The sequence below is a fragment of the Plecotus auritus genome (assembly GCF_963455305.1).
Source record: "Plecotus auritus genome assembly, chromosome: 9".
Taxonomy (NCBI): domain Eukaryota; kingdom Metazoa; phylum Chordata; class Mammalia; order Chiroptera; family Vespertilionidae; genus Plecotus; species Plecotus auritus.
The window spans coordinates 150,030,511-150,045,282 of record NC_137783.1 but is presented as its reverse complement, the minus strand read 5'-3'; the positions used below and the strand labels follow the sequence as shown (position 1 = coordinate 150,045,282).

General features: G+C 46.7%; 1 protein-coding gene across 1 annotated transcript in view; it reads left to right on the top strand.

Annotated features, from left to right (window-relative positions):
* PACS1 (phosphofurin acidic cluster sorting protein 1) overlaps positions 1-14,772 on the top strand; it is a 103,523-nt gene that overhangs the window by 71,198 nt on the left and 17,553 nt on the right. The window contains exons 3-10 of the mRNA XM_080642562.1: positions 3,624-3,713; positions 5,280-5,405; positions 8,340-8,484; positions 8,753-8,844; positions 8,928-9,008; positions 11,657-11,716; positions 12,390-12,550; positions 12,869-12,962. Of these exons, the coding sequence (XP_080498688.1) occupies positions 3,624-3,713; positions 5,280-5,405; positions 8,340-8,484; positions 8,753-8,844; positions 8,928-9,008; positions 11,657-11,716; positions 12,390-12,550; positions 12,869-12,962 (849 nt within the window). The remainder of the gene's footprint in view (positions 1-3,623; positions 3,714-5,279; positions 5,406-8,339; positions 8,485-8,752; positions 8,845-8,927; positions 9,009-11,656; positions 11,717-12,389; positions 12,551-12,868; positions 12,963-14,772) is intronic.

Below are 14,772 nucleotides of genomic sequence, written 5' to 3'. Positions count from 1 at the left end.
GGGAAAGAGGAAATCCAGGCGAGTGGTGTTCTGGAAGCCAAATGAAGGAAGTGCTGCTGACAGAGAGGGTGATGGCTCTGTCAAAACTGCAGATAGGTTCAGGAAGGTGAGAGCAGATGGTCAGTTCCTCCAAGTGGAGGTTAGCCGAGACCTTGTCCGTAGTAGTTTTGGTGGAATGGTGGTATAGGAAGGCTGACTGGGATGCATTTAAGAAGAAATGGGAGACTTCAAGAGAGCAAAAATAGACAACTCTTGAGTTTGCTATAAAAGGAAGGTGAGATAGGGGTGGTAGTCAGCAGGGCATGTGGGGACAAGAGAGGCCTCAAAAAAAATAAATAATGGCATGTTATCATTAAGGGAAATGATTCAGAATAGAGAAGAAAGTTGATTATGTAGGCGAGGGAAGAATGGCTAGAACAGTCTGAGTAGGTGAGAAGGGATGAGATCGCAAGGAGGGTTATTGACAGGACAGGAGCACGGGTTCATCTGTGTCCCAGGAGGGAGGAGGGTGTGAGTACAAAGGTGGTCAGGAAGTGGTGGGTGTGGCGGGAGCTGTGGGCGCTCTTTTCCTAGTTTTCCGTTTTCTCAGCAAAGTAGGAATCACGATTATCGGCTTAGAAAATGGGAGGACTTGGAGAATGCAGTGTGATTGCCTGGCAGCATGAAGATTTGGGGTCATAAATTTAAAGTCAGAACAGTTAGCCTGATTATAGGATTCTCTCCAGGCATGTTCAGCTGGTGCAGTTGGATTTAAACAGGGTTGTAATTTACCAAATGAGTACTCAGAACAATAGCAGGCAAAGGAGTTAAGGGCATGGGCAAGGACATACTTATAAAGATTGATGATGGCATTTAAGCTGGGTAAGGAGGAAAGCAGGAACAACAGGGACTTGAGGGAGAGTGAAAGGATGGGAGGATCAATGGATTGTAGGTTTGGTGAGTTTGAAGGATTATCATTGTTGACAAACTAGAGAGAATGAGCTGAAAAGATAGGAAGTGCCAATAGAGAGTGAGTGGGATGCATAAAACTGAGATTACTGGTAAGTATTGCTCATAATATGATCATGTGAGTGAGTGAGTGAGTGAGTGAGTGGCTAGGACAAGTGTGAGGACAAGATCATTGGAAGAGAAGAACTTGGGATTTAGAGGTCAGGGTGTTGGAAAGACCATATGTATATTGAAATCATCGAGTTATAACTGGGATAGTGTTGGGGAGAGAAACAGTGAATGAGGAGCCAAAATCAAGACACAAGCAGGAATGATTGGCAGTTCTAGGTGACAGCAACAGCAAAGAATAGAGGATAATATAGTCTTATGACATCAATTCAAAGGGGGAGTTTTTAGGGAGGTGGAAGGGAGAATGTTCTGTAACTGGTGATGAGGAGCAAGAGGATGCCTGCGCCACCTCCACGCCCAGTGGTATGTGGATTGTGGGAGAAGAGCAGCCACCATCTGAGAGGGTACCAGGAAGCAGGGTCTTCAGGCGCACACACACCAGTTCTAACAACTAGAAATCTCTCTAAATCATGCCAATGTCTTCTACCCCTGGCAGAAATATATATAAACCACATTCTGGATTATCTTAGCATTTCTGAGATTCATTTTACAGAGGTTTCTTAAAAGCCTAAATAAACTCAGGTGAAAACTTTGTCAGGATTCTTGTTTGTAATAGAGGTTACTACAAAAAGCATTGTCTAACAGATAAAGCCGTTTCCTTTATTATTTTAATTGGTATAACGCTATTCTAATTACAAAACATTGTAAAATGCATTTTATTTTTTAAAAGTAGAAATGGATAAGAAACCTAAAAGTAAATAATAAAATTTTTAAGTTTCTAAAGGAAAATATAGCAGAATATCTGCTCTGATACAGCAGAATAACTTCACAACCTTGGAGTAGGCAAAGATTTCTTAGCTGGGACCCAGAATGCATTGAGCATAAGAGGAAAAAATAAATAAAGTTGACTAAATCAGAATTAAATACTTCATCAAATTATTATTAAGAAAATGGATAGGCAAAATATTTACAATACATATATCTGACAATGTCATGTATAAGTTTAAAAGCTTACGACTTAATAAGATAAGCAACCTGGGCAAAGAGATTTGATGAAATACGTACTTCATAAATGGAAACTTACAAATGACCAATAAACTAATGAAAACGGTGTCAATATTGTTACTCGTCAGGGAAATGCAAATTCCAACCACAATGATATTCCACTGAGCGCATCCATTAGAATCCACGAATCAACTTTACCGAGTGTTAATGAAGCTGTGGGGCTGCTGGGGTGGAACTCAGTCTGGCGGTTTCTCATAAAGTTAAACATGCATCTCCCTAAGACCCAGCAGTTCCTCTCTTGGGCATTTGCCCAAGAAAAAGGAAAACACACGTCCCCACAGACTGGTACAAGAACAGTAGCTTTAGCCGTAATTGCCCCAAACTAGAAACAACCCAATGGTGAATGTTCGGCAACAGGACACGCGTAAACGAAGTGTGGTACACATGTCCCTAGGACAGAATTCTACTTAGCAATAAAAAGGAATGAATGGTACACGCAACAACCTGTATTGACCTCAAATGCATTGTGTTGGGCAGAAGAAGCCCTAGCAGAATAGTGTATACTGATGGTTCCATTTCTGTGAAAGTTTAGAACAGACCAAGCTAATCTATTGTGAAGGAAATCAGAGCAGTACCTGCTTCTGGGAGGGGTGCAAGATTGGGAAGGTTCAGAGGGATTTTTCCAGAGCAATAGAAGTGTTCTACATCTTGATACAGATGTGGGGTACACAGTGTGTGCATCTATCCACTCATCAGTCTGTGCACTGGAGACCTGGGCACTTCACTGTGTTTAGATCAAACCTCAACTTTTAAAAAAATGGTTTATAGAAATTTACTGGCATTCCTCAGACCCTCCTGTGTAACTCTTTATAGTTTAGGAATAGTTTGGCTTAACTTTATTTTTTTAGAGCTAAAAACACTGCAGTGTCTAATACAGTTGAAGTTGGGGGGCGAGGAGGTTGCTAAAAGGAAAGTTTCCTGGAAAAAAGTTATAGCTGGGCTGAGACCTGAAAGACAAGTTGATTTGCTGTGTACAGAAGCCTGAAAGAGCATCTGAGAAGAGAAAAAACCACACAGACAGGACAGTGCTGCTGAAGTGTCAATTAGAGAGGAAGAGGCAGGCTGAGATGAGCGTGGGAAGGTCACTCCACACCCTGAGGGACTGGTACCTGCTCGCCTCTTCCTCCAGAGTATTGGGAAAACTCAGATGCAGTAACAAACCATTTTAATGTGAAAACCCTTTGTAAACATACAGTACAGTAACAACATGCAGCGTACCTATGGTGGTGCCTTGATTCTAATACAACAAAGACTGGTAAGAGTGTAGACTTTTTTAAAGTTGTTTGCAAACATAGTATTTCTTTCAGTCCGGTTTTTGGTGACATAGTTTTGTGAAGGAAATCAGAGCAGTACCTGCCTCTGGGAGGGGTGCAAGATTGGGAAGGTTCAGAGGGATTTTTCCAGAGCAATAGAAGTGTTCTACATCTTGATACAAATGTGGGGTACACAGTGTGTGCATCTATCCACTCATTGGCTTTGACATAGTTTTTTCTTGGTTTCAGGGTTCAAAGAGGATTCTTCGCTCCAATGAGATCATCCTTCCAGCCAGTGGACTGGTGGAAACAGAGCTCCAATTAACCTTCTCCCTTCAGGTAAGAATCTGCTCACTAATATGCCATGTCCAGTCTAGTCCCTAGACAGCCCTCTAATCCGGAAACCGTTTATCCAAGAGCAGACATAGCCCCATGAATGAAAGTCACCCAGTGAATTAGCCAGAGCAGGAATGGATTAAAGTCACCTAGAGCTCCCATGGCTAGCCTGGAGGGCCAGAGTAGTCACTTAGCCAGCCATGATAAGGATGCCAAGACCCGGATGGGCCGCTGAAAAATATACCGTGTCTCATTCTTCTCTTTCCTTTCCTTAGATGAGGCTGTTAGCTCACCTGTCCTACCACGCTCTGCCCCATCACCTCTTAGTGATTCATAGCACACAACCATTTTGCCCTCATCTTGTAATCTCCATCCATCCCCTTCTCCTCTTTATGTCTGTCTTTCATCACAATCCCAGTAGGCCAGATTGAATGCATGGAGAAAACACCTGAGCACATGGCAAGGAAAGAGGCAGTTTTCTGAACATGTGCTCTGTGCCAGGCACTGCTGTAGACAATGGAGACTCAGTGGTGAAAAAGACAGGCAAGATAGTCATCAGAGAACAAGATAATTTCTGATGTGGAGAGGACAGTGAAGGAGAGGAAACTGGGTAATCCTATCTAATAAAAGGGTAATATGCAAATTGACCATCACTCCAACACACAAGATGGCTGCCCCCATGGGGTCAAAGATGGCTGCCCCCATGGGGTCAAAGATGGCCAGCAGGGGAGGGCAGTTGGGAGGAACCATGCCTGCAGGGGAGGGCAGTTAGGGGTGACCAGGCCTACAGGGGAGGGCAGTTAGGGGCAATCAGGCTGGCAGGGGAGTGGTTAGGGGGTGATCAGGCTGGCAGGCAGAAACAGTTAGGGGCAATCAGGAAGGCAGGCAGGCAAGCAGGTGGGAGCCAGCAGTCCTGGATTGTGCGAGGGATGTCTGACTGCCCGTTTAGGCCCGATCCCAGTAGGATCGGGCCTAAACGGGCAGTCAGACATCCCTCAAGGGGTCCCAGATTGGAGAGGGTTCAGGCTGGGCTGAGGGACACACACCCCTGTGCACAAATTTCATGCACCGGGCCTCTAGTGGGATGGATATAGAAGGATTGGGTGGTGGGAAGCCTTTGGGAAGGCCTCACTGAGGAGGAGAAGGAAGTATTTGAGCTGAGAGCTGGGTTTTAGGAAAGAGCCAGTCACAGGATGACCGGGGGCAGAAGGAACTGTAAGTACAAACTGTGACAGCACAGGTTTTGCATAGTCATGCATTTTGAAGCTCTGTTATTAGGTATATAAATGTGTGGGAGTAAGTCTTCTTAATGAATTGACCCCTTTTTTCATCAAGTAGTCTTCTCTTTGTTCTGTTCTTTGTTCTTTTGGACTGCAGAGTGGAAGCCAGGTACCAAGCAGAATCAGACCCCCAGCAGCAATTCAATGACACTTCCTTTACCCCCTTACTCCCCCGTGAACAGACAGGAGATGGGGAAGGCCAGAAAGATTGTGTGCCCTCTAGCAGGATGATCCCACCAAGGACCCAGTTGCTCATTAACCATGCTTGACTCTGTTTTGTACCTGGCAGTACCCTCACTTCCTGAAGCGAGATGCCAACAAACTGCAGATCATGCTGCAAAGGAGAAAACGTTACAAGAACCGGACTATCTTGGGCTATAAGACCCTGGCCGTGGGACTCATCAACATGGCAGAGGTGAGAGGAACACAGTCTCTAGATGGTCGGCCTTTAAATCATTGTCTGAGAGACACACCAGGTCCAGCCATGAAAGCCCAGCAAATGATTTTCCCAGCCTGCTGGCGGGGTGTTTCATTTGATAAGTTAATTCTTATATTGGAAATGCAGGATATACCTCTTTTTTCAAGTACTTTCTCCTACACATCAAGTTTTTTCTTTAACTTAAAAAAAAAATTCATGCCCTGACTGGTTTTGCTCAGTGGATAGAGCGTCGGCCTGCAGACTCAAGGGTCCCAGGTTCGATTCCGGTCAAGGGCATGTACCTTGGTTGCGGCCACATCCCCAGTAGGCAGCTGATCGATGTTTCTCTCTAATCTATGTTTCTAACTCTCTATCCCTCTCCTTTCCTCTCTGTAAAAAATCAATAAAATATATTTTAAAAAATTCAAACTTACAGAAAGGTTGTAAGAATATATAAGGAATTCTCATATTAGCTTTACCAGATTCTCAGTGTTAACATATTACCATATTTGCCTTATTTTTCTCTGTGTATATATTTATGCGTATTTTCTTTTCTGAACCATTGAGAGTAAGTTGCAGACATGATGTCCCATTGCACATTAATATTGCTCTATGTTAATTTCCTAAGTTATGTGAACACCATGCCTTCATGAAGATAAGGACAGTGTCACTGATACAAGGTTACCATCTAACTCACAGTCCCCATTCCGATGAGTGTGCCAGGCTTCAGTAACATCCTTTCTAGGCCCAGGATTTAACCTAGGATTATTGTTGCATTTGGTTGTCATGTCTCTTTAGTCTCCTTCAACCCACAACAGGCCTTGTCTTTCATGCCCTTAACATTTTTTTAATAGTATAGGCTGGTGATTTTATGGAATGCTGCTCATTTGGATTTGTCTGATGTTTTCTGAAGATTAGGTTCAGATTATGTATTTTTTGCAGAATTACCATAGAATTAATGCTGTGCTCTTCTAGTGATTTGTCCCATTACTGGTGATGTTAACTTTTTTTTTTTTTTTAATATATTTTATTGATATTTTACAGAGAGGAAGGGAGAGGGATAGAGAGTCAGAAACATCGATGAGAGAGAAACATCGATCAGCTGCCTCCTGCACACCCCCCACTGGGGATGTGCCCGCAACCAAGGTACATGCCCTTGACCGGAATCGAACCCGGGACCCTTCAGTCCGCAGGCCGACGCTCTATCCACTGAGCCAAACCGGTTTTGGAAGTGATGTTAACTTTTATTGCTTGATTAAAATGGTGTCTGCCAAGATTTCCAATATAAAGCTAGTAAATATTTTGTATTTACCAATTTAAAAAATATTTTATAGGGAAATATTTTGAGACTGTGGAACAGTCTTTTTCACCAACTAGTTGGAGCATCTGTGATTCTTGCCTGAATCAGTTACTGCTTTGATAGTTGCAGTGAATTTCTAACCCCACCATTCCTTCTATATATTATTAGTTGGCTTTCTGTTATAAGACGGAGCTTTCCTTTCTTCCCCGTTTATTGGTTTATTAATTTATTTGAATCAGTAATGGACTTATGGATTCCTGCTTTATGGTGAAGTCTAATCTATCATTATTTACTTCGAGGCTCAAATTATTTCAAATTTAGCCAGTAGGAGCCCCTCTGGCTAGCTCTTATATCCTTTTTTAAAAATATATATATTTGTATTGATTTCAGAGAGGAAGTGAGAGGGAGAGAGAGATAGAAACATCAATGATGAGAGAGAATCATCCATCAGTTGCCTCCTGCACGCCCCACACTGGGGATCGAGCAGGCAACCCAGTCATGTGCCCTGACTGGGAATCGAACTGTGACCTCCTGGTTCATAGGTCGATGCTCAACCACTGAGCCACGCTGGCCAGGCTATCCTTTTTTATTCTCCACATACTTCTTTACTTTCTGATATAAAGTATTAGGCTCATCTTGTACTTTCCTGACCCAGCCTTGGAACGAACTGATCCTCTGAAGAGCCCTGGTTCCTTTTAGTGGAATATGGCATTTAGTAACCAAGATCTGGGTACTAGGAGTGTTCATTTTCCCAGCTGGGGTATCACCACTTCTAAACAGAGCCAGAAAATATATGTACATATATGTGTATGCACATATGTATCCATACACATCATATCTATTTCCCCATCTATATCTATCTAATCATAAGCCCACATACCAATCAATTCCAGTCCAACACCATAGGGCTTATTCTAGCCTTTTCATGTGTCTGATTACCTCTCCAATGTAAGAAACAGGCTCCTGTGATCCTCGGTGTGCTTGCAGTTCCCCTCCATGCCAGGCAGATCCTCTCAGCTGTGGCAAAGGGGAAGCAGCGGGGGGCCACAAATCAGTTCTCAAACTTACTTCTGTACTTTAGTGCATTAAGTAGGGGAAAATGTGGCCATAATAAATAGAACATGTGGGATAGTCCCACCCATCTTTCTGTCCTCTTCAGGTTTGGTATCAATACGAGGTTTTGGGGGCAGTGCAGGGATCTGGACGCCGCATTCCCAGCTGTGTCACGCCCTCCATTTTCTCCTGTACTGTAGGTCCTTTTCCTCATTGTGAGGTGAGCACAGGTGACCGCCACGTGCAGGCTGGCCCCACCCAGCCTGGAGAACTAGTTTCTCTGTGAAGGACCTAAGCTAGAATGTCATCCTAGACTTTGGCAGCCATTTTCGATCTCAGGCCTTGATTGTTATCTTTACGCACATGGTCTGACCCGTGGCTGGCACTTCCAGAGACCGTTTTAACATAAGCCCTTGACAAGAATAGGAGAGTAGCCATACACTGGAAGATAGTGAGAAAGGAAATGTACTAGCAGAATGCCATTCCCGTTGGCTTGCACGTCCACTTGGGTTTATGGAAACGGACACTTCTGCGGACCCCTCTGCAGTAAGGCGTTTCCATTGCCACTGTGACCTCAGGTGATGCAGCACCCTAATGAAGGCGCCCTGGTGCTGGGCCTGCACAGCAACGTGAAGGACGTCTCCGTGCCTGTGGCAGAAATAAAGATCTACTCCCTGTCCAGCCAGCCCATTGACCATGAAGGAATCAAATCCAAGCTATCTGGTAAGATGTTTGCAGTGTCTGGAGACCCTGTGGATCCAGAAGGAGCCCATCACCTGATCTCCATGTGGGGACGTTTAATGAGATAGTGCCTAAAATGTCCTTAGGAAGGAGAAGTTTAGAGATCCCTGAAAATATAACGTTGCCTACCATGGCTGTGGCCTTCCTCCACCCCTGCCATATTTCCACCCGCGGAGAGCCATGATTCCACCAGTCTCGTGGGCCAGACCTTCCCATTGCGAGGTTTTCTTACTGAGGTGTCTGTTTCCAGATCGTTCTCCTGATATTGACAATTATTCTGAGGAAGAGGAAGAGAGTTTCTCTTCAGAACAGGAAGGCAGTGATGACCCACTGCACGGGCAGGTAACTTTCCACAGGCCGTGTCTGAGAAGCAATGCCAGACCTCCTGGGGTTTCCCAACCTCACTCTATCCTCTCCCAACCTAGGACCTGTTCTATGAAGATGAGGATCTACGGAAAGTAAAGAAGACCCGGAGGAAACTCACCTCAACCTCTGCCATCACACGGGTGAGCTGCAAAGGTCTGGGGAATGTTTGAGCTGAGATTTTCAGTTGATGGCGCAGGCATGGGAGGGTCTACTCAAGGTTTTAAAGCCTGCACATGACCATCCCTTCAAGGTTCTGATACACCCCTGTGCACTGCCTCCTCCACCACCTAATTAAGAATCACGGTTGTAACCATTGTCTTAGGATAGAAAAAAGGTTGAGAACCGTTATTTGAAACTTTGGAACAGGTAATGCTTCCTCCGGGAGCAGAACACCGCAGACACCCCACCTTCCCTCCCAGGGGATGGGTGGTTCACATTACGTACTGTCCACTTCATGGAGAAAGCCAGTCCTCTCTCTAGGAGGATCGCTGTTTCTAGTCATGTGTTGGATTTACCCAGAAATAATCGGCTAGCGCTTAGAACTGTGGACTTGATAAGGTTTAATTACATTAGATACAGTTCCTGCCTTAATGGGTCCATAACCTTAGAGACAAATGCCTTTGGATTATATATCTCCTTCATAAGATTTCCTCAGGAGTCACTATTTTTGGTGAAATTAGAGTCCTGAAACACTTAATATCTGAATTTCTAAATTAACTTTGATGATCGAGTTCCTGTGTGAAAATGTGGGAGAGGCAAAAGTGTTAGGAGTTTTTTAGAAGAGAATTTCACAGTTTCATTTTTTCCCCAGAGGCTTCCTGATTCTCTTTAGTGCAGAGCTAGTAGTATAGGGATCCCAAGAGCAGAGATTCCCATCACCTTCAGGGTGACATAAATGTGGGCCAGATCTTCCAGATGGATTATTGTATCTGAGCCTGGCATTCCACCGTGAAACGACACTGTCATCTCCAATCCTCCTGAGGTACCACTTCCATGTGAGTCCTCAAGACTGTGACCTTGGTTCCCCTGCGGAATAATGACTAGAGAGTGTGAAACTGTTTCATAGTCCTCGGTGGCTGGTCCTTGATTGGCTCTCCAAAATAGGCAAGGGGCAGGGGGCGGGAGGGGACGTCACCAGAGCCACTGTCCTCTGAGAGTGGGTGAGGCTAGAGGATGGCTCTCTGATGTAGTTCCTTCTGCTAGGCTTTCCCTTTTCCTGCTCTGTAACCACAGAGGCCCCATTTTCTTCCCACAGGGTGCCCCCTGAAGCTTTAGAAACCACCTCTTCCTGTGGTCGCCATAGCTTCCCCGCTACAGGGCCAGCGTTCAGTGCTCCTCTGAACACTATCCACTCCCCCACAGGCTTTTGTTACTAGCTGCAGGCACTTTTCAGTCAGATTGCCAGAGGCGTGGTAATTGTTCTTCAGTTTCTGTCTCCTTTTGTGCACATGCTTTATTCTCTCCCTTCCAAGAACGTGGTGTTCTAGACACGAATCGACGCGCTGTTCTTCTTATACTTCTGTCGCTGTGATCCCAAGTTTTTTCTCTGCTATGAATGACCTTTCCTCCTTTGGAAGCCCTGCCCTTTCTTGAAGGCGTAGCGCAGTCTTACTTGCAAGTTGGTCTTTTCCATCCCCAAATAGTGAGACTGTCATTCAGGCAGGAAGTACTTACGGCCACAAGGTAGGCATTGCGCCCAGAGTTGAAGACAGAGAGATAAGGAAGGCCAGTCCATGCCATCAAGGAGCTCACAGTGTCTAGTGACACAAACACATCTAAACAGCTCAGTGGGATGGGTGCCGGAGGATAGAGCTTTGTGTAAGGGATAGAGGTGGCCAAAGGCAAACGAGACCAACTGAGCAGGAGTGCCAGGAGGGCTTCAGGGAGGAGATGCTGAGATGTGGGTTTCTCAGGATAAAGAGAACCTTGCCAGGTGGATTTGGGGGCAAGGTTTAGTCAAGGCAGCAGATACCAGTAGAGAGGCCCAGCTCTTCACAGAACTGGAAGCAGTTAGTTTCCACTTGAATATGGGGTTGAGGGGTTGAAGGATGACATGAGGCTAGAGACAGAACTAGCCCTTGGGGCAGACATTGGTTTGACACTTAATCTCTGTCACCTCGGCAGTACGGGCCCACTAAGACCCCCAGGTCGGAGAGTAACATGATTAGATCTGCATTTGGAGTGGTCACTGGATTTTAGAGGGGACAGACTGGAAAGTGGCTGGACACGGGCAGGTGCCTGCTGAAGGCTGATGCAGTGATCCCAGGGAGGCGAGGAGAAAGGCCTAGAGGAAAGCTTTGGTGTTACAGATGGAGAGAGGGTAGCAGTTAAGGAACACAGGGCAGAAAGGAGAGGGGAGAGACTCCAGAGTCAGGCAATTGGGTGAATGGTGACATCAGTAACCAGGGTAGGGGATATAAGGAGAAGACAATGAGTTCCTGTTTTGGAAATGCTGAGTTTGAGATGCCTGTGTACGTGCAGGTGGTCGGCACCATGGATCTGAAGGGCAAGAGAAAGTAATGAGTGCAGGTGCACATGTAATGTTACCAGCGCGAGCGTGGTGCAGGGCCCTGGGGACCCTGAGATCTCCTTCTTGCACCTGTGCCCACAGCACCAGGGACCAGTGCTGTGCCCTGGAATTAGTCATAGATTTGAAGTGCCAGAGGGTAGACGCTGTCTCTTCCCACCTTTGTGTCCTCCCATAGTTTCTCACAAAATGGGCTCTGGATCCCTCTGTTGATTGGTCACAAGTGGGTGTTAAGAACTGTTGTGCCATTTGTCCCTACAGCAACCTAACATCAAACAGAAGTTTGTGGCCCTCTTGAAGCGGTTTAAAGTTTCAGATGAGGTACGACCCCTTACTCTCAAGGTTGATGGTGAGTAAATCTCCCTGAGTTGCACCCTTGTTCTTGGGGTGCAGTCTTCATTGCCACTGGGAGTCAAGATTCCGGGACCCCCAAGCGAGAAGGTAGCTAAAGAAGGGCTTTAAGCTACTTGAAAAGAGAAAGACTTCACATGTAGCACCCAAGGCTTTTCAGTATTTGGAGATGGGGCAGCAGGGTTACACCCAGCCATTGCTTAATACCCAGCCTCTGGTACAGGGGATCAGCAGTAAATCCAGTTGTTGTAGGTTCCCTTTCCCGCCCATTCCAAGGGGGACATCGTGAGCAGTAGCTGTGTGAGGCCGGAGCGTCTTCAGTGCTCAGACCTTGAGTAACCAAGAACTGGCCAATGATAGAGCCGCAGTCTCTCCCTGGGCTCTAGCCAGCCTGGTGCCAGTTGTCACTGGGTCATGGCTTCTGGGTTTTCTTGTGCCCGTTCCTTGGGAGAGAGATGCTAGCACTGCCACTTTTCCTGACACCAGCTTCACAGAGACTACCCCGAGGAGGGTGAAGCTGTGGCCTGTCCCTTAATAGGGACTGTCTAGGGAGGCCAGTGGTACCTGTCAGGAGGAAGGAGCTGCACGTCCACCATAATTGTGAAGAGGGGTTACACTAAACTAAAGACCTTTTTCCCTGCAGGTGGGCTTTGGCCTGGAACACGTATCCCGGGAGCAGATCCGCGAGGTGGAGGAGGACTTGGATGAACTGTATGACAGTCTGGAGATGTACAACCCCAGCGACAGTGGCCCTGAAATGGAGGAGACGGAGAGCATCCTTAGCACTCCAAAGCCCAAGCTTAAGTGAGAGCCCACCTCCTCTAGCAAATTGTCTCCCCGTACCTCTCCTTCCTAGACCCTCCCTCACTTCCCCCATTACCAGGAATCTCGATTCTTCATTCTTGTTGAGCCTCCAGCTATCTGGGTAAAGTTCATTGTGTTTGCTTCTAACCGACAAAAGTCCTTCAGTCCAGGTCCCTACTGTCCAGCCTCTGCTCTGTCCTTCCTCACTAGGTGTCCTTGAAGCCAGGTCATTGATCTTTCTTGAACACCAGCTCTACCCAGCTCCCCAGGAGCAGCTGTTCTGGGGGCCACTGACCTGGCTGTGCTTCCTCACCGCAGGCCTTTCTTTGAGGGGATGTCGCAGTCCAGCTCACAGACGGAGATTGGCAGCCTCAACAGCAAGGGCAGCCTCGGCAAAGACACTACCAGCCCTGTGAGCAAGACCAATGGCTATGGGAAAGGGGAGAGGGACTTGGGAAGTGTGGGGCTTAACACTCTGGGCCCTCTGCTCTTGGCTCATTTTGTGACCTCAGAAGAGCATCTCCTCTTGTTTCAACCTCGGTTGTCATCTCAGTCCTCGCTGGGCGCTTAGCTGTCTGAGGGCCTTGCTGTAACCGGTTGGGTGTTCTTTTTGGTCTGATCCCACCCTCAGTTGGAGCCTTCCCTCCCAGAGCACACAGTGCCTCAAAACCTCTCCCTCAGTGTCTGTCACACGGTAGCTGGGAGTATGGCGTCCGACCAGTGGTAATCGATTAGGCATTCCAGGCTGGAGAAAGAACAGGTGCAAAGTGGGCCGGAAGCCCACAGGTCTATTCAGGAGACACAGAACATATGTAGGTTTGTTTATAAAGGGGGCAGTGCTCTCAAATAATTTAAAATTTAGTGGGCGGGTTCCCCTTTTGCCTGATGACAAGAGGAGAAAGGTGCTGACTGCTGTAGCACCCCAGGAGCCCAGCATCACCCTGGACCATGCTCTGTTCCTGCTTGGGAAGGTTCTCCCAGTAGAGGATCAGAGGCAGGGACCCAGGTTGATGCTCTGTCTATCTCAGGCCCTGGGAAGCTGTTCTTCCCCTCGTTTACAACTAAAGGCAAGAAGACGATGTGCACGATTTTAGAAAGCCCAATGTCTTGTCTTAGGTCAAAGAAATTGAATCTTTTAAGTCTTCCTATTCTTGACCCTTTCAGAGAAGGGATACAAAATTCATCCTGCAAATAGGTATTAATTGTGGGGAATAATATGAAGCATGTGAGGTGCCCCAGCCCCTGAAAAGCACTGTCTATGGAAGGGCTGCCACCTGTCCCAAGTGTGCAGCTAGCTAGCTAGTGGGGCAGCTGGTGGGCTGCCTTACTGCCTGCTGCCTCCAGATGGGGCTGTCTTCCACCTAATCCCTCTTCCTGGTAAAGGCACAGCAGGCAGTCAGGCCCTAGAATGGTGACACCAGGTGGCGTTCGTGAGGAAAGGAGGGATGGAAAAGCAGCCAGCACCTGGAATCACTGAGAATCCCGCCACAGGGAAACCAGGCCTGTCACTTGCAGACCCCGTGCCCTCAGCAGCTTTCCAGCCCAGGCTCGTATGATCTGGAGCTGAGGTGGTCTCACTTTACTATTTGTGTTTAGGAGGCGGCTGCTCTTTCTCCAGGGGCTGCTGGATGGCCCTGCTGAATCGTCACTGTCCACATGGACAGATCCTTGGCCACTAGAGCCAGATTCCGTCTTAAAAGTAAATATAAGGGATGACTCTTCTAGAGAGAAACCTGGGACCTGCGGAGGGAAGACCTTACAGTGTCCTAGGAATGCAGAACGGGACTCTGCTGAAACAAAATGCAGTTAAATGATAACTGAGGCAGTGCCCTAGAGCACCAGCATAGCACCCAGCGGGTGACCGCTCAGTAAATGCTAAGGACCGTTGGTATTAAATCAATAAGAAAACTCTTTTCTACTAATGACGGTGTTTCTGGGTTGTTGGGATGTGTGTGTAGGCTTTACTTTAGTCTTGTTATATGGCTTACAACATTTAGAAAAATCTCCTTAGTGCTCTGAGCCGTGGGTGCCTTATTCATAAGGAAAAGGTGCTGGCATAGGAGCCTAGGTTGCTCAAAAGGCAATTGAGTAGCAGTCTTTACAATATCATGGCCTAAGGGTCCCTGTTTAGGCAAAACGTTTATTTGGGGCAGGGTAGGGCTGGACTGAAAGCATGTGCTCTGGAGTCAGACTGAGTTTGAATCTTTTTTTTTTTTTAAATA